This window comes from Hipposideros armiger, unplaced genomic scaffold (genome assembly GCF_001890085.2).
Source record: "Hipposideros armiger isolate ML-2016 unplaced genomic scaffold, ASM189008v1 scaffold_0, whole genome shotgun sequence".
NCBI lineage: Eukaryota > Metazoa > Chordata > Mammalia > Chiroptera > Hipposideridae > Hipposideros > Hipposideros armiger.
The window spans coordinates 7,991,294-8,009,449 of NW_017731350.1; the positions used below are offsets into that span (position 1 = coordinate 7,991,294).

General features: G+C 37.2%; 2 protein-coding genes across 3 annotated transcripts in view; both read left to right on the forward strand.

The window, feature by feature from the left end:
- Positions 1-7,385, forward strand: part of WDR35 (WD repeat domain 35) — a 57,709-nt gene extending 50,324 nt beyond the window's left edge. The window contains exons 27-28 of one of the 2 annotated variants that reach the window (XM_019653651.1): positions 2,563-2,803; positions 3,109-7,385. In XM_019653651.1, coding sequence (XP_019509196.1) covers positions 2,563-2,803; positions 3,109-3,259 — 392 coding nt within the window. In that variant the 3' untranslated portion in view covers positions 3,260-7,385. The remainder of the gene's footprint in view (positions 1-2,562; positions 2,804-3,108) is intronic. The other variant, XM_019653732.1, reaches the window with a different exon arrangement.
- Positions 7,386-7,581: 196 nt separating this feature from the next.
- TTC32 (tetratricopeptide repeat domain 32) lies at positions 7,582-13,949 on the forward strand. The gene is made up of 3 exons (XM_019653844.1): positions 7,582-8,908; positions 12,507-12,664; positions 13,424-13,949. The coding sequence occupies exons 1-3, from the start codon at positions 8,757-8,759 to the stop codon at positions 13,549-13,551; spliced, it is 438 nt and encodes a 145-aa protein (XP_019509389.1). The 5' UTR covers positions 7,582-8,756; the 3' UTR covers positions 13,552-13,949.
- The last annotated feature ends 4,207 nt before the right edge of the window (positions 13,950-18,156 follow it).

Genomic DNA, 18,156 nt, shown 5'->3' on the forward strand with positions numbered 1-18,156 from the left:
TTTTTTTTTTTTTTTAGCTGAGCCATCCTGCTACCTATTGGCAGCTCAGCAGGTGCTCAGCTCGGGCCGGGCCTCGAACCACTGTTGCTCAGAGCTCAAACTCTTGAGCAAGCTCTTAACCAACTGAGCCACTCGGCCGGCCCTACAATATGCCATTGTATTTATATACTATAATTTATAGAAGATTATTTACATGTTGTATCACAGTCTTCATTTCTGGATTAATTATATTAATCATAAAGTTTAGATATATTAATTTCAAAAGAGCATAATTATGAGAATTATAAACCAAAACATATGAATGACTAAACCATTACAGTGCTTTCAGATGGGCTATGACAGCACTTCAGACACTGTCACCATCCACCCCAGCCTTCCTGTGTCACATTGGTTGGGCCACTGTGAAGTCATCAGTCTGCTGCTTGTGTCGTCACCAACACACATCACACCCTAATAGATCATCAGTCTATCTTCTAATGGCATGACCTTTAAAAGAGACCTGTGAGAGAAATTCTTTGATTTTAATGTTTCTGGAATTCTGTACTGATGTTTTTTATTTTTTTATTTTTGTAAGAGCTCTTTAGAAATTATATATAGCAACCCTCTGCCCTATATATTGATTTTTCCTAGCATTTATTAGTTATAATTATTTAAACTCCCTAAGTTTCAGTTTCTCTTTGTGAAAAGTGTGGATACTATCTCCTCCATAGGGTTCTTTTGAAGATTAAGTCAGAAATTCACAAAAAGATAATTCGCTTCTTATGCTTGAGCAGTGAGTGTGAGCCCTCAAGAAGTGATAGCCGTGGTGATGATATTCATAGTGTTTTCTGATATAGTCCTCTCAATCAGTCTTGTTTAGGGGTCATGGTCAGGAAGTTCTTCACGTCAAGGTTATTAAATATTACATTTTATTATAACTTCTTAATTATCCTAAAACTGTTTAGTAAAAACTTATTTTCTCATAGATTTGAAATTCTACCTTCATGAAACTAAATTCACACATACTCTTAATCTCTTCCTAGACTATTATTTTTGAATCATGATTTCTGTGTCAGTACCTTACTTTTACATTTTAATATCCAGAATTTCAGCTCACCTTAATTACTCTTCTTTTTTGAAAAAAAAATTGGGTATCTCTTGCATTTGTTCATCCAGATTAATTTTAGAATCTTTTTGAGGGTGGGGGGAGTTTTAATGAAGTTCCATTAGATTTTGAATTAGAATTGCATTATTTTAATGTATTCATATTGGGATCTTGATATAATTACAATATTGAGTTTTCCCATCCAGAAACATCAATTTTTAAAAGCCTTTAGTATATCTGTGTTTCTGTCTAAAGCTCTGTAGTTTTCTTGTATGCTCTGAACATTCCTTTTGCAGTTTATTCCTATTTTTATTGTTAGCAATGGGACTGGAATTTTTTCTAATTGGTTGTCTGTTATACATAGAAATCATTTTTATTTTTATGGTTATTTTATAACTGACCTTCATTTAGTGTTAACTGATTAATGTGATATAAATTATACACTACTTAAAATGGTTACATGTTATGTAGTTTGTGCACAATTTCTAGACTTCTATATGATAAATTAGACCTTTTACTTGAGATTCTTCACCTACTGGGTGAAGATATCCATATACTTTAATATTTTTGTTTTCCCATGATAAAATGATCTGAAACAATATGTGCCTTGTAAATTATTGCCTATAGACCTGTAAAATTAGGTTATTCTTTATTATAATTGAATGAAAGTACTTTTTGTAAATTCTTGAACGTTGTTATAACATTTGACCCCCAAACCAGTTTATAGGCATCTAGTTGTAAAATACATGAATATATTGTTTTAAATTGTTTTATGAAATTTCCAGTGTTATACTATAACAAGATATTTTTAAGATTGCAAAGTCTAGAGAAGAACAAGATACAATTTCCTTACCAATCTGATATTAATTCTACAGTGCCTTTTAAAGAAAGAGATTATATCTTCAGTATAGAAAAGCTGAAAATAAGATATGATGGGTATCAAAAAATAAATTGAACTGACAAGTTAGAGGCTCATTTTCACTTTTTTTCTCAAATTTCTGTTGTTTCAAAAAGACAAACAGAAAAGCAATAATCTGTTCAAAGAAACACAGAGAAAACAAATGATTTCATACTTTGCTTTTTTTAATAGAAACATGATATTTTGGTCTTGAGAATTATGACTAACAGTATAATATTATTTTTTCTGGAAGGCCACAGAAATTTCTAACATATTTCTATGGAACCAAAGATGTGTGTTTTGACACCAGACATTTTTGTTTGTGTATGTACTTCTAACTGGCCACGTGCATCCTTTGGCGATGGTTCTATTTACAGGACCTGAGCTGTTAGCTGGCCTTACAGAGCCGTGGAGATCAGGTAGCCTGCTTTCTCCTGCTAGTGCTCCGATCTCCTACCATTGTTTTCTTTAAGTTTGCTAAAGTTTATGTAGGTTAAACTAAAACAGCTTAATATAGAGATTCTTTCCCATGCACAATCATGATTACTTTTCAAAATCCAAATTGTTCTGTCTTTCCTAGCTCTTCACCTGAGAGATTATGAAGACATTATCCCTGCCGTTGAGATCTACTCTCTGTTAGCTCTCTGTGCATGTGCCAGTAGAGCTTTCGGTACTTGTTCAAAAGCTTTTATTAAACTGGAATCTTTAGAGAACCTCAGTTCAGAACAGAAACAGCAGTATGAAGATCTTGCTCTACAAATCTTCACCAAACATGTTCCAAAAGATAACAGAAAATCGGAATTGGACAGCCTTCTTGAAGGGTAGGCTAATCGTAATTGTAATTAGAAAATGTCATTCTACCTTATTAGAAACTTGCATTTTTATACATATAATAGTGTGATACAATAATTAAAGCACTACATTTTGTAGTAATTTACCTTAACATTATGTCCTATTTTATTCAGTCTTGCAAGTGTATTAATGCTTTATTTTTTCATTTTAAGGAAAGTTTTTATTTGGTTTACCTTGAAATGTTTTACCTTCCTCCATTTTTAAGTATAATAAAGTTTTAAGTAATTAGAACTTTTAAAGTATAATTCATTGTTTTTCCTCTTTATTTTTACAGAGGGGAAGGGAAACTGCCAACATGTGTTGCCACAGGAAGCCCAATCACTGAGTATCAGTTCTGGATGTGCAGTGTATGCAAACACTGTGTTCTGGCTCAGGAAATCAGTAACTACAACTTCTGTCCCTTATGCCATAGTTCAGTGAGATAAAGAAATGACAAATTGTATGTAACTATAAAATATATATATATATATATATATATATATATATATAAAACTATAACTGTACATAATAAGGTTGACTTCCATGTTTTATATGAAACTCAGCATCATTATTTCATAGTTGTATTTTTACACAATTTTGTGTAAAAATTTTATGTAAAATTACAACTATGAAATGATGCTGATTTTCATATAAAATGCATGAAAGAAACATTTCCTATCTGTCTATCATCTATCTATCTATCTTGTAGTTGGTTACATAATACTATGGAAATATTTCAAAAAGAATTTTTTCTTACAGTGTCAAGGTTACTATTAATAATTTACTAAAAAATCTTGGCAGAGGGCTAGGGGAAACATGGGAGTGAAGTAAAGTTGTATTAGGAGCTGAATTGTAATACTGAAATATGCCCTATCACTAGCTGTATTTAATTAAATAAGTATTGAATGTCTTCTATATTATATTTTCAGAAGTAAGAAGGAATTTTGAGACATTTTTTATAATTTGAATTGTTTCTAATAGGCTTATTTTTTTTGTACCTTTTCCTTTTTTATCTACCATTTTAGTCTCATCTAAGAGATGGCATTTGGCATTTACTCTACATATTATTGTGCAGAAAACTTGGCTCTATTTATAATGATATAAATTTATACAAAAAAATCCATTTGTAGTTATAGTTTCAGTTGAAACATTGTTTCCAGCTGGACCCTTCTCTCAGGCAGTAGGGAGTGATTCTTTGTTGATATGTGTCTGTTTTGAGTTATTATAATTAAAAAAAAACTGTAATCAGTAATGTGTAATTTCTTCCATTTGTTTCTCATGAACTTATGTGCTGTACACCAGATTCTAGTGCTATTTCATCAAGATTATTTGCTCATGTTTAGTAGAGGCAATAAATAGAAATATGAACATTGTTATTGCAGCTGCAATACTTAGGTCAGTTAACTCTCTCAATGTCCTATGTTTTTGGTCCTTTAGAGACAAGTTAAGTCTGTTGCTGATTGAGATAGTGAGCTATGAGAAGAGATTTAGAGCCTAGATGAGTTTACAATAGATAGCAGGCTCATGTGCCTAAATAAAATGAGAAGACCAGAAGTCTTAGAAGTCTCTGTCTGTATTCATTTGCCTTGTGGGAAGTTACCTTAATACAATAGTTGTCTCTGAATACACCAGCAAGCAAGTTATTCCAGAGGTCATGGAACAGAAAGGGTTAAAACCCAAATGCGGATTCTCAAATTGCATGGTTTATTGAATCAGTTTGAAATACACAATGAGGAACAAAGAGAAAGAGATGGGCTAGATGAACATTATTCGGGTAGGGTGCCGGTGGGGTAGAAAGCTTATGGTACCTGAATCCTGACGTATGTACTGTTCTTATGTCCTGACGCTATTCTGCTTCATCACTCCCCTGATAATGTGGTTATGAAAGGACCAGAGTTGAGGTTTGAGCCAGGGTTCGCAGTGATGGAATGTGCTTGAGGCCAGAGATGCACACTTGCTGTGTAGAAGAGGCCCTGGGGCAAGTTTACCTGGTCACAGCTGTAGGTTGCTACTTAGCCTGCTGAGCAGTCATGGATTCAACTGTATTTCTTGGGTGGAGGACTGGCAAGAGTAAATTCCACCAATGGGTAACTGAATCAAGACCTCACACATATTAAATGCTTTATAAGTTCTCATTTGCCACTAATTCCATGCTGCCTGAGTGCTAGAAGTTTTCCTCTATTTCAGATAGATGCTGAGTTGCTGTCACTGCTTCTTGTTCAGTTTAATATAGAAACCAAAATCTCTAAAAACAACCTCTCATTCACTGCAGACTTGTCACATATGTGTATGTATACACATACACACACACACACACACACACATTCAGGCATATCTTTTGTACTGTTGTAAAAGCTTATGACTATTTGGGGGAGATTATATATATATATATAAAGTTTGGGTGATCTACCATAATTTCTTGCTTGAAAATGGTACTAGAGAAAAATCCACAGTATGAGTGGACTTGGCTGGTTTTATTCAACATTAAGGAAATTTCAGGATAACAACACCAATAAACTCTCCGTTGATGAAAGGGTTTTGCAAAGAGAAGCAAAATTGTCTATATATAAGAAATACTTGGAGAGAAGTTGGGTATACCAATGAGGCAGTATATTGAAGACAGTATATGAAATGGTTATATTTTTCTCTTCTTGTAATAAACATGAACTGATTCCCTTTAAGTAATGCTGAGCTCTTCTTTATCATAAAACTTAGCGTGAATTATGATAAAGTAGCACGATAGGCCAGAGTATTGAGATGATAGAACCGACTGATGAAGCTACACAAATAAGCACTGTGCCTACCAAGCAACATAGCATTGCTGACCTGCATGCTGTCATGCACAAATGCTGACTTGATTATACATTTTTTTCTAAAACACACTTTGAAATTATCTTTTTATATTCCAGGATCTGAGGTCTTAGGTTTTATGTGTCATTAAGTGAAAAAATATGAAAATAATAAATATTGAAGTAAAAAAATTATTTGTATTTATATTGTTTCCTTTATCTAGAACTTATAGATAATATGGTATTTGCTTTGTTGATTTAAATATTTTGGTGGGGGTTGGTTAGGAGGGGGTTGGACTTCTGTGTGGATAAGGAAGAAAGAGACAGGAGGTACAATAGATGTACAATATCACTTTTGCTACCAAACAGTAAAAACATCAACTACCACCACCTATAAAGGTACCAGGCAAACGTCGGATGACTGGAGGTTAGAGTGAATTAATCCTTAGAGGTCACACAGAGTTCTTATTAAAAATGGGGGAAAATTATGTTACCAGACTTTTAAGAAAAAATCAAGTCTTTAATTTGATGGTGTTATAGCTCCAAGATATCTAAAACGCAAATAGCAATATTATGCTGCCCCCTACAGTCTATTATTATTTTCTCAATTCATTTGTTTTTTTCTTTAAAGAAATTAACGTTGTTATTTGAGCATAAAAGGAACACGTTCATGGTAGAAAAATTTTAAAATACATAAAGCGTGTAGATGAGAAAGTAAAAATTCTTTTAATAACCTTTTTTTTTAAATTAAAGGCATTAACTTTAATTGAATTTAAGAGAAGAAAAAACTAGGTGAAACAAGAAATTGCTGTACTTTGTTTTCTTCATAAAAAGAGCTATTTGTTCTCAAGAGATTTCTCTAAAATTAAAAGAGTAGATATTAAGAGACTTTCAAATATTCATTTCTAATTTGGCATAGTTTAGATTTCCAGTTAGTAAAATTTAGAGGAATTTAGAGAAAAATGAGATACCTCTACACACCCACTATAATAGTCAAAATTAAAACTGACAAGTGTTGGTGAGGATATGGAAAAATTGAAACCCTCATACATTTCTGGTGGAAATGCTAAATAGTACACCTACCTTGGAAAAGTTGAGTTTAAAAGTGCTTTATATATTCTGGAATATACATATGTATATGTATATGTGTATATATGTGTGTGTTTTTCTAAAATTATTTTTATTTTACTTTTTATACTGCGACAGTTAACAAAAAGGAAGTTTTATTGAGGCTCCAGTGCCATGGGGCTCAGGTGGAAGGCCACCTGGTGAGGGAAGGAGGAGCCCATGGAGGGGCCTTATTTGACTTTCTCCTTGGGACACAGGTGGTTGGTGTGACCACACTTGTGACAGATGATAGCATGGGGTTGCAGGCAAACATAACACTTCTGGCTGATCTTGTTACAGTTGTATTTGTGGGTGAGCTTGTGGAAGGAAGGCTTGATGACGCCACTCTGCAGGTGAAGTACCAAGTGCCGGTGGACTCTGGGAGACAGGCATGAGAGTTGGAGAGGGGCAGCCACTGAACCTGGCTCCAGCACCTCAGTTGCAGGGGAGGGCCCTACAGGATCCTTTAGACCAGAGCTGCTCAAGTGTGATGAAGACACCATGTTAGAATCCCTTGTGTGTTTTACTAGTAAACGGACACAGCAGCCCAGCCTGCCCCACAGAATCTCCATCTCTGCCTTTCCCACTCTTATTAGATAACATGATTTGCAGATATTTTCTCCCATTATCTAGGTTGTCTTTTTACTTTGTTGATAGTCTTTTGTTGCTCAAAAGTTTTTAATTTCCATGAAATCCAATTTGTCTATTTTTTCTTTTGTTGCCTGTGCCTTTGGTTTCATATCCAAGAAGTCATTGCCAAATCCAATGTCATGATTTTGGCTTGTTTTCTTCTAAGAGTTTTGTATTTTTAAGCTTTTACAGTTAGGACTTTAATCCACTTTGAGTTCATTTTTAAAAAACATGGTGTTAGGTTAGTGTCCAGCTTCATTCTTTTGCATGTGGGTATCCAGTTTTCCCAGCACCATGCATTGAGAAGACTTTGTGACACGTTGTTTTGATTACTGTAGCTTTGTAGTAAGCTTTGACATCAGGAAGCATGAGTTCTTCAATTTTGTTCTTTTTCAAGATTGTTTTGGCTATTTGGGATTCCTTGAAATTCCATGTGAATTTTAAAATGGATTTTCCTATTTCTGTAAAAATGTCACTGGGGTTTTGAGGGATTCCATTTAATCTGAAGACCGCTTTAGGTAGTATCAACATCTTAATAATATTGTTTTACAATCCATGAACATGGGATGTCCATTTGTCTTTACTTTCAGGAACGTTTTATAATTTTCATTATACAAGTCTTTCACCTCCTAGGTTAGTGAATTCCTAAATATTTTATTCTTTTTGATGCTATTGTAAATGGAATTTTCTTAATCTCCTCGCACTATTGCTCATTTTACATAATTTTTCCTAGAATGAAACGTATTTAAATCGCTATCTGGGTTTCCCTTTGGCATAGCAGCCAGGGAATGTAAAGTAACATCATGGACCACACACTGTCAACACAGAAGGCTAACTAATCCTTACACTATTCCAGAGGTTCAAAAAGGTTGAGAAACTTGCAGTCGAGGGTCTTGGACTGCGGACCGTGGGACAACGAAACTCATGGTAACCACCGCCTACTCACAACATCCTCTGAGGGGTGTCCTGCTAAACGATGGAGGCTGGAACCCGTGGGTTGCTACAATAGACTCACGGCCAGTAAGCCCTTCATAAAACAAAGTGTTTTCCGCTTCGGCTGTCAGTCCCCCACCCCCCTCCCTGTAACAAAGGGCAAGCTCCTCGCAACGTGAGGCCACGGATGTGGAGTCCAGTTTGGCCGACCCCTTCCCCGGGAAACGCGGCGAGCGGGGCCGGCAGTCACCACCACGGAGCCGCACTTCGCCCGACTCTGCCCAAGCTTCCCAGGCAGCCTGAGCTCCGCCGGCAACGTTTCATGGGTCTCGCGAGACGACGGGTCCTTATAAGGCCCGCACTTCCCCGTTTGTGAACGCAGCACTTTAGCTGTCAAGTTCAATTCCAGGGCGCGGAAGCGGCCTTGGGGCGCCGCCTCAGAAACTAGCCCCGTTAGCCCCCGAAAGCCAGGCCTCCAGCGGCCATGCAAGGCCAACAGGCGCAAGAAACCCAGACCACCCTCGCCCTCGCCCAGGCGCACTTCAACAAGGGCGACTACCCGGGGGCCGAGGCGCTGTATTCCGCCTACATTCGCCAGTGCGCCTGTGCGGGCCCCTCCGGAGCAGCTGCCGGGAGGTAACTATCGCGAGAAGTGGGGTCCGCGGCGTGGTCTCGAGGCGGGAGGTCGGCGTCTTCCGGCGCCTGCGCTCGAGGGCGCCGAGGACCCAGCGGGCTGGGGCTCCTTTCCTCGGAAAGGCGGAGAGGCGAGCGTCTTGGCGCGCGGTCCCCGGCGCGTCCCCCCGGGACCCTCCGAAGGGCGCCGGGGCGCCGGCCGTGTTTCTCCCCGGGTGCCCGTCCCCCTTTCGTCTATCACCCGACTCGGAGCGCAGAGGGCTTTTCCACCCCTGCTTTAGCCGCTGGGACGTCCCAGACCCGGGGAGGGCCGGGCACACGCTCGGGTGTCGCGGAGCCAGCGCGCGGCCGCACCCCAGCCTCACGAGCGAGGGTGTTTTGTGCGCCACAGGTCGTGAACTCCCACCACCACAAACGTTTAAATACATGGAAAATAATATCATGAACCGCCGGGTAACCAGGTTTCGGCTTCCGCATTATCGCTTCACCCAGACCTCGTGTTATTTGTAGATATTTCGGAATGCATTTCCAAAAATGAAGGCTCCTTAAGAAGACGTGACCGCCCCATAAGCCCTACTATCGAGGACCCGGTCCGTGCTGCAGCCTAACTGGTCGGTCACGTCGTTTTCGTTGTTCGATGGCTCGCGTTTCGAGTTGGTTCGGGTCGGCGCGCGCATCAGCGTTCTCCACTGGCTCCCCTCCTTTCTTCCCCACCTTGCAGCTGGTGTGCCGAGGAGACCGAGGCTGGGCCTTGCGAGTCCCCCAGCTGCCCGATTTGCTGAATTCGTCCCTCTGATGTCCCTTAGTAGAGACTTCTGCCTCCTACGTGGCTTGTGAGTTGGCGGTTAAATCCCCAGGTTTGACCTGGCTCCGTCAGATTCAGGGTGACGGCAAGAAAGCGTGATGGCGCTGTTGTGCTCTTGGACCCGGAGGCGCCGAGTGAGTGCCTGGCCGTCGCTCCTTTTTGTGACGTTAGCATCGTCACCTCCTGATCCCCGCTCGCCCCAGCGCCTTGGGCTTGTGCCTGGATGTGGAAGCGCCTGTTCCGACGCCCAAGTTTTGCCTCATTTGTCCTTGTGGAGGGTGTGGAGCGGACCAGGATGAGAAAAGAAAGAACAGAGGGGGCTGAAGGAACAGCTTTTTTTTTTTTTTTTTTTTTTTTTTTTTTTTACATTTTCGAGTTGTTTGCACCATCACCCGGTTCCTTACGCCTCAAGGATTTGGTTTTTCTGGAGCTTGTCTTCCGTGTGAGGCTTCAGCGTCTTCCTCTGTTGTTGTGAAAGTCATATGAATGGAGCCAGGAAAAGAAAATCGCTTTCTCATTTCAACAGCGTACCAAAATAATGGTTAATAGAAGTTTCTGAATAGGCAATCAGACGGTACAACCGCCCCCCCCCCTAAAGAAATAGTAAACATAGAACGCACAGTTTTCTATCCTCGGTTCAAGCTCTAAGAATAGACTTACCTAGCAGGCTCAGCAGCGACAGGGGTGTTGATGCCGTCTAGTCTTGTTGCGCTTCCTCCTGGCTCATCTCCACCGTAGAGCCCTGTGTGCTTGTAGCAGATGTAATTTCTGCCCCTTGCCAGATGAGGTGAGAAAATTGCATGTTTTAGTGCAAGGGAGCTCAGGGTGCCTGGATGGCAAGCCTGGCCGCCCTGCCATGTAGCTCGGACCTTTCCTCGGCCTCCGTTTCTCTTCTGTACAATAAACCTTCAGTTTCCTCACAGTCCTGAAATTCTAAGGAACTCATGGATTGAAACTGAATTCTGCCACTTCGACTTTGCCCCTCACAAGTATCTTTTAGCGTTTAAATGTATTTTAAACATATCGAGTCACGGAATCATTTTAAAACAGTATTTGCAGTCTTTGAATGCCTTTCACTCTGATTGGTTTATAACATTTTCTTTTAAAATCCAAAAGTGCAGCCTTAGCCATAACCTGATTTCCCAGTGTTTTTTCTTGGCTAAAGTTAGCAAATGCTAAAAAAAAAAAAATCCACATTTGGATTAGGTAACCTGGCTAAATTACATTATGATATATACTATTATTATAAATATCTCAATATTACAGAAAAAAATTTTGGCTTCAACTGTTAGCCCAAGTCTTTAAACTATGAAACAACTTACATATGAAAAGTAGGCTTTCAGAATATGTTGTACTGAGATCTAATTCTAAATCAAACATTCTGTGATCCTCTGAATATAAGAAGTTTATAATAAAGTTTTGAAGCTTAGAAATTTAATGACTAGAAACTGGAGCCCTGAGGCTGCATTTTTCTTAAAACCCTTTATGGGGTAGCAGTTTACCAAGTATAACAGACAGATGGAGGGAGCGTGTCCTCTTGCTCTCCAGGTTTTAACAATGGTGCCGGTGGCATCCGGAACTATTCTGGTACCCGGTCTCGCTCAGTCATAGCTCACAGAAACAGACATTTTCTGAAGTTGCAGTGGCTCTTCTCCATCATTAGCAAACTTGAAAGAGACCCCTAGGCTGTACGTACCTCTTGTGGCAGCAGAAATTAACAGTCCCTGCCTGACATCTCAAGGATCGAGATGTTAAGGGGGATAGACCTTTGATAACACTGACTGCAGTGCTATATTTTCTGAGGACTGTACTTTGCACTATGGGGTATAACAAAGTAATGACCTAAGTTTAGGCTGCATCTTCCCTATTCGGTTCAAATGTGAGAATCCCTTTGGAATAAAAGAAAGGAAACAGAATCATCTCTGACACGGAGCAGAGCTCATGAATGTTCTGTAAGCAATGATTTGTCCAGCAGGGGTGGGGCGGGGCGGGGAGGGCTGTGACCTGTTGAGCTGTTGGTGGCTGTCAGAGCTGCCTGGGTGTCCAGCCTCTTACAGGAAAGTCTGCTCACTTAATGCTCCTTTGGCAGCCTCTGGAGCCCTCAGATGCAGAGTTGACTCTGCGCACAGGAGCCCCAAATGGACTGGAGCCTTGACACCCTCCTCGCAGGAAGGCAGCCTGGCCTTGGGGAGGATTCCAGCGAAAACTGGAGGGAGAGCAACTCTATCTCCAGAAATCATTCCCTGGGGACCAGCGTGTTGAATTTTCACTTAGGATTAACTTGTATTTCCTTATTGGTGGAAAATGATTTCAAATCGCATTGTTTGGGATCACTTAAAAATTAGGACACAAAATGGATGGTTCACTTTGTGGCATGCCCATAGCAAACTGGAACTTCGGGCTGGCTTCCCCTTCTCTTGCAGCTTGAGTCTGATTTGTCTTCTTTGCCCTGCTGGCATGTGCTTAGAAAGGAACAATGATTTTAATACTATATTCAGCAAAACAAGGTGGCAATGAACAGGCGCTTTGAGCACACTATAAAATGAACGTGCTCTTCTGATTGACATTGCAGTGCTATAACCCTACAAACGTAGATAATGGGATTAAACAAAAATTGATCCCACTGCTTTATTTCTTTGCACTTTGTTTCTTCAGCTTGGTTTCTCAGTGTGGAAACTGCATGTTATTTATAGGCTATGAAGTTTGACAATACCCAAAAAAGAATGAAAGTGGAAACGAGAGGAATGTGGTAACACGGTGTTTTCAATGTGAACTTTTTCTTTAAAACAAATGCAGCCCTGAGGATTTGGCTACCGCGTACAACAACAGGGGGCAAATCAAGTACTTCAGGGTTGATTTTTATGAAGCCATCGATGACTACACATCTGCCATAGAAGTCCAACCCAATTTCGAAGTCCCATACTACAACAGAGGGTTGATACTGTATAGGCTGGGTAAGACTTTTTCCTCCCTCTTTTCCTTTTGTCCTTGACTATGTTCTCTGAATTTAGAGCTCTTGAATCTTGTAAACTAAGGTAGTAATCATTAAGTCTTAAAGTTATGGGAAATTTAGGTTTAGAGCCTGTAACAAAGGAGTTGTTGCTGAGTTTATTTTGGGCTTTCAATAGGCATTAGAGATCACAGCAGAGTGCTGGGGTGGGAATGTGGGAATTGGACGTGGGCGCAGGAGTGAGGGTGACCCGATTACTTTGTGCCTATATGTTCCCAACTGCGAAATAAGGGTAATGCTAATGGTCACCTGTGAAACTTTTCTGAGTTAAAATCTTTGAAGGCATACGAGGCAATATAATGTGAAGGGGTTTTAGATCTTTGGGATCAAGGGAACAGGTCCTATTTCTCATTTAAAGTGTTGAAAAGAATATTAATGTCCTCTTTCTTAATTTACTGTAATTATGTAAAATAGGTAATATAATTTTGTTGAAATTTTATGATGATTTATGCTATTTACCTGTTAAGTCTCAATAAATAAACCCATAGCTAATTTTAAGTATATTATTCTGTAAGGGCAGTCAAAACTACTTTGATAAACATTCCCTATATTATTATTAAGAGGAAAAAAATCCTTTACTAGGAATGGTTGAAAGCTCGTAAACATAAAAGCAAAAGTATGTGTATCCAAACTTTGCTATGAATAATAATAAAAAGAATAATCTCTTTTTTCCATTTTTTTTTTTTTTTGGATTCTGGTACAGGACACTTTGATGATGCTTTGGAAGATTTCAAGAAAGTATTAGACTTAAATCCTGGATTTCAAGATGCTACTTTGAGCTTAAAACAGACTATGCTAGACAAAGAAGAAAAACAAAGAAGAAATTACTGAAAACAATTATAGAAAATTTCAACTTAATTGAAACATTAATGCATGATCCCTACACCTGGCATCTCATTGTCTCTAAAGTAGGTGCTGAGCTATTTTGATTTATATTGAAGATAAAGGCATTCATGCATTAACACTGAAAGTTAAATAATATACCAGGGGTACTAAAAAAATGTATACACATGACTTGTATTCATCTTTTGTTATCGGTATATATTATTACAATTTTAATACAGCTCTTTTCTTAAAATGTATGTACATTTTTTTTTTGGCACCCTCTGTATTTAATTAAGGTAGTTAATTTCAGGTGCACTATTTATGTTGAATAGGTATGCTTTTTATAAAGTGTAAATAAATAATAATTGTAATTATATATTATTACAGTAAAATATTTAAAGAAACGTGTGGTATTTTTTCAGTAAAACAATTTTTTGCTATATTTTTATTCCCAACTTTTTATTTTAAAATATTTACATCTACTGAAAAGTTGAAGTGTCATACACTAAACACCTATAAACTGTTTACTTAGATTCACCAGTTAACATTTTTTCACATTTGCTTTTTTTTCTATATTTAAATATATAACATTTTGTTGAACCATTTGAAAATAAGTTGTTGATACCATAATACTTTACCCCTAAATATTTTAGCCTGCACCTTCTAAGACATCCCCGCCAAAAGAAGAGAGACATCCCTCTTTATAGTCACAATACCATTATAATACCTTATAAAATTAACAATTCTATAATATAATCCATACCCAACCCAGATTCTAATTTCCTAATTGTTTTCAAAATGTCTTGGGTAGATTTTTATATCTGGATCTGGAGTCAATCAAGTTACATTGCATTTTGTTATGTTTCTGAGTTCTTTTCATCTATTGTAGAATAGTCCCTTTCCATTTTCTTCCCGATGGCATTTGCTTTGAGAGCAAAGCTATTTTATGTAGCTAGGCTAGAGAGATATAACATTTGGACTTAAAAATAAACAAATGTCCTACATGAGAGCAACGTCAGAGAATTCAACTTACACTTGATTTTCTCTAGAAGTCATTGCTAAGATAGGTTAGAATTTAAGTATTGAACATAGTTTTCTGTCTCCAGATAATGACAATAATTATTGTCATCATCAACATTTACTGCTTATTATAAGTCAAGCACTGTTCAAACTCTTCACATAATTAATTGGGAGTAGGATTGGGGTGGGTAAAGAGGTGAGGAACTGACAAAACGTATTTAGTAAATATAAGGCTTAAAAAAATCTATTTTACTTGGTTGCTGCCAGCCAATGATTAGGTTATGGTGAAGTGACCAGAACTGGGAAGAATAAAGGGCGAACAACCAAAGCCAGTCATGTCTTGTCTACATTTTTTTGTTTGTCTTTATTGTTGAGGTTTGACTTCCAAAGATACAGATACTGCATCTTGGGATCTCCCAAAGTAGTTTGTTATTGCTGTGGAAAAACTCCTGCGTGGAAATTACCCTAATCAGGAGAAAGGCCCAGAGTAACTTCTGCGACTTTCTCAGACTTTCTCAGATGCAATCACCATCATCAGCCTTAAAAGGTTTTTGTTTTTTTTTTTGAGTTTAACTGATCTCATGAAGCAGAAGTAATCACCCAGTTTGTAGTTAATAAATAATATCTGGCAAAATACGTGGAGAATTTGGGCTGAAGGTGAATGAATATTAAAAGGAAATGAAGTTTGAAAGGAAACTAAGTCTCCATATTTCTGGAATTATTCACATTTTCCAATATAACTTATCTTCCTATTTGTTGGAAATGTCTTTAAAAGAATTTATAAAGTTGCATTAAAATGTACAAAAATCGCCCTTAAGAAAACTTTTATTTAAAAAGCAAGGTCCCTAGACCTTGGGAGAGTGTCAAGCCATTCTATCCAGAACATCAAATACTTAGATAATGCTTCAATAACTTTATTTTCTCTTGGCTCATATTCTTTTCCTTACTCTTGACTGCAATCAGATGTAATATTAAAAAAACCCAAAACTTGTTAATTTCATTTGGTTTGTTGGATTTGTTATTCAACATTTCTCCATTCTTTATCAGAAAAAAAATTCACTCAAGTTCAGAATCAGCATTAGCTGATTAGAATTCAGGCACTTATTTTTCTCTTAAGTTATTTTTGTCTTAAGGTACTTGAAATAACTAAAGAAGAATATATTTTCATCATTTATCATCTTCAGAACTTTAGGCATTATACATTCAGAGTCCAAATTTATGATTGATACCTAAATAATACCTTTGATATATGCCTTAAAGATTTTTTTATGTTTGCTATCATTCAGATGCCCACATTTTCTTTTTTTTACCAGAAAATTACCCAAACTATATTGTTTTCCACTTTTTTCTCCTGCCAAAACAAGGCAGAAAATTGTGGTTTGTTATGAGGTTTGTCTTTCACAAAGTAAGGTAAGAGAGAGAAGTGGATTTAAGTTACTTTTGAACTTAGAATATTGATCTTAACTCTTAACCATGGAGCTGTTTTTTCTTTTTTCTGAAATCTCAAACTGAATGAAGCCAATTGATTGACTTTGTGATAGCAATTATAGTCCAGCTGGTGAAATAGCAAACTAGATTTCCAAATCAGCTTTTAGTCATTATCTAATTGCCCTATTCTGTATCTTTCCTGATTTTTCTGTCTTTCACTGGCCTTTCTACCCTCGCAACAGTATACATAGTCTTGGCCCCCTGACATTTTGTGGGTCTTAAGTCTTTCTGAGTGGGCAGAATATATTTCAACTCTGCTGCTCAGAGCAAATCAATTCAACATTTACATGGACACAGATCTCAATGCCAAATTTAACTCTAAGTTTCAAATAATTATCTTTTGCTTAATGACTTTAATTTGTCCCTGAAAATACTTAATCTAAGTGAAAAGCCATTAAATGAAAATATTCATTTTTAATTGGAAAAATGATTAATTCCATTTTAGCCCAAGATACCTATCTACTTTTTTACAGATAGAAAACTATATCAATTGAGTATGAAAACAATTTTATGGAAGCAGTAACAATTTGAAATTATGTAATTATATTTATTAACAACTACATCAACTATAATGGCATGAATCTTTACTCATATTTTTCTATTTTCTGTACCAAAAAGCTTTATTAAAGTATAATTCACGTATCATATAATTTACCCATTTAAAGTGTACGATTCAATAGTTTTAAATATATTCAGAGTTTCTGTACCATTGTTAAAACTTTTTAATTTTTAATTTAAACTTTTTAATTTAAACTTTTTAAATTTTTCAAGCTTTTTGGGTCTCATAGTCTTCTATGCTTGCAAACTATACTTAATAAAGTTATTTCGGGCAAATTAAAGGCTAAACATGAGAGTACTTCAAAACACCTAACCACACACACACATAAACCAGATGGGAGAGTCCTGAAAAACGCTGCCTCTTCTGCTTTCATCTAAATAAGCAGCACAACTGCAGTTTGGTTCATGTGATACCCTCTGACTAGAAGCTTGTGTTGAGTAAATGGTAGGCTATGTCTCTTTCTGAAGCTATGTTACTGAAGTTTTACTTCTTATGGCGTATTTATTTAATGTATTTGAGTGAGCAGGCTGGTTTTTTCTATTTTAAACTAATTGTGGGCACACATGGACTAACTGTTCAGGAGCCTAGTGCAGAGCAAAGTGAACAGTTGCTATGTGAGCTAAGTGTGTAATTTTAATAACTTCTAGGTAAATTCACATTTTGGTGTTTTCTGTATTTCTCATAAATGTGATAGTAAATTATGTGGAAGGGATTGCAGTTTAAAATGGCATTTGGTCAAAGAGAGAGAGAGAGATTTTTTAAAATATCATACCTAATGTTAGGGGTCATCAAAAGACCATTCTTTACAAAGACCATTCTTTTACAAAAACAAAGCAATTGGTAAGATTTTTAAAAAGTAGTTTATGCTTTTTTTAAATCACAAGAAGATAAAGTATGCACCCATGTAGCAAAAGACAAATAATAGAAAGAAAGAGACTACAAGGAAGTCTAAAAAGCAGAAATTGACTTGTGAATATGCATATAACAATGAAATAAGAGCTCAGCAGTAGAATCCCAATTTTGTATCTGCCAGCATCCAATCACGCATGCAGTAGTACAGTGAAGAAGGTCGTATTTTTCACAGAGGAGGAAGCTGAGGCTAAGAAATTCAGTAACTTGCCCAAAGCTATGTCCAAAATCTGTGTAAACATTAGAAACTGCAGTTAGTATCAATTGTTATTTTTGTTGTTGCTGGCATCAACTTGAAGCAGATGTGTGGACTCTTTTTTACTTATTTATTTTTGTCCTGATACAAAATCTAAATTGCTCCTAAATTGCTCATAAAATGTTTTAGTACCCATAAAGGTGAGTATCAAAACAATATTAAAATATATTTAGTTTTTATGATGGAACGTTATTGCAATTCCAGAATTGCTTGTTGGTAATTTTCCCTCCTGATTGAAAACAGACACAAAAGATGTTGAAAAGTAGATTAATATTAAGAGCAAGCTCTGTTTGGAAAATTGAAAGCCACAGCTGCCAATATGTAAATTTATATCTAATGTTAAGAAAAGTATCCAACATTTATAAATCAGGCAAAGGGA

Bases quoted from the DNA above. Each gene is read 5' to 3' on its own strand.
- TTC32 (XM_019653844.1), top strand. From the start codon at position 8,757: ATGCAAGGCCAACAGGCGCAAGAAACCCAGACCACCCTCGCCCTCGCC. The intron at 8,909-12,506 runs GTAACTATCGCG...AAACAAATGCAG, and splicing joins TCCGGAGCAGCTGCCGGGAG to CCCTGAGGATTTGGCTACCG. The intron at 12,665-13,423 runs GTAAGACTTTTT...ATTCTGGTACAG, and splicing joins GTTGATACTGTATAGGCTGG to GACACTTTGATGATGCTTTG.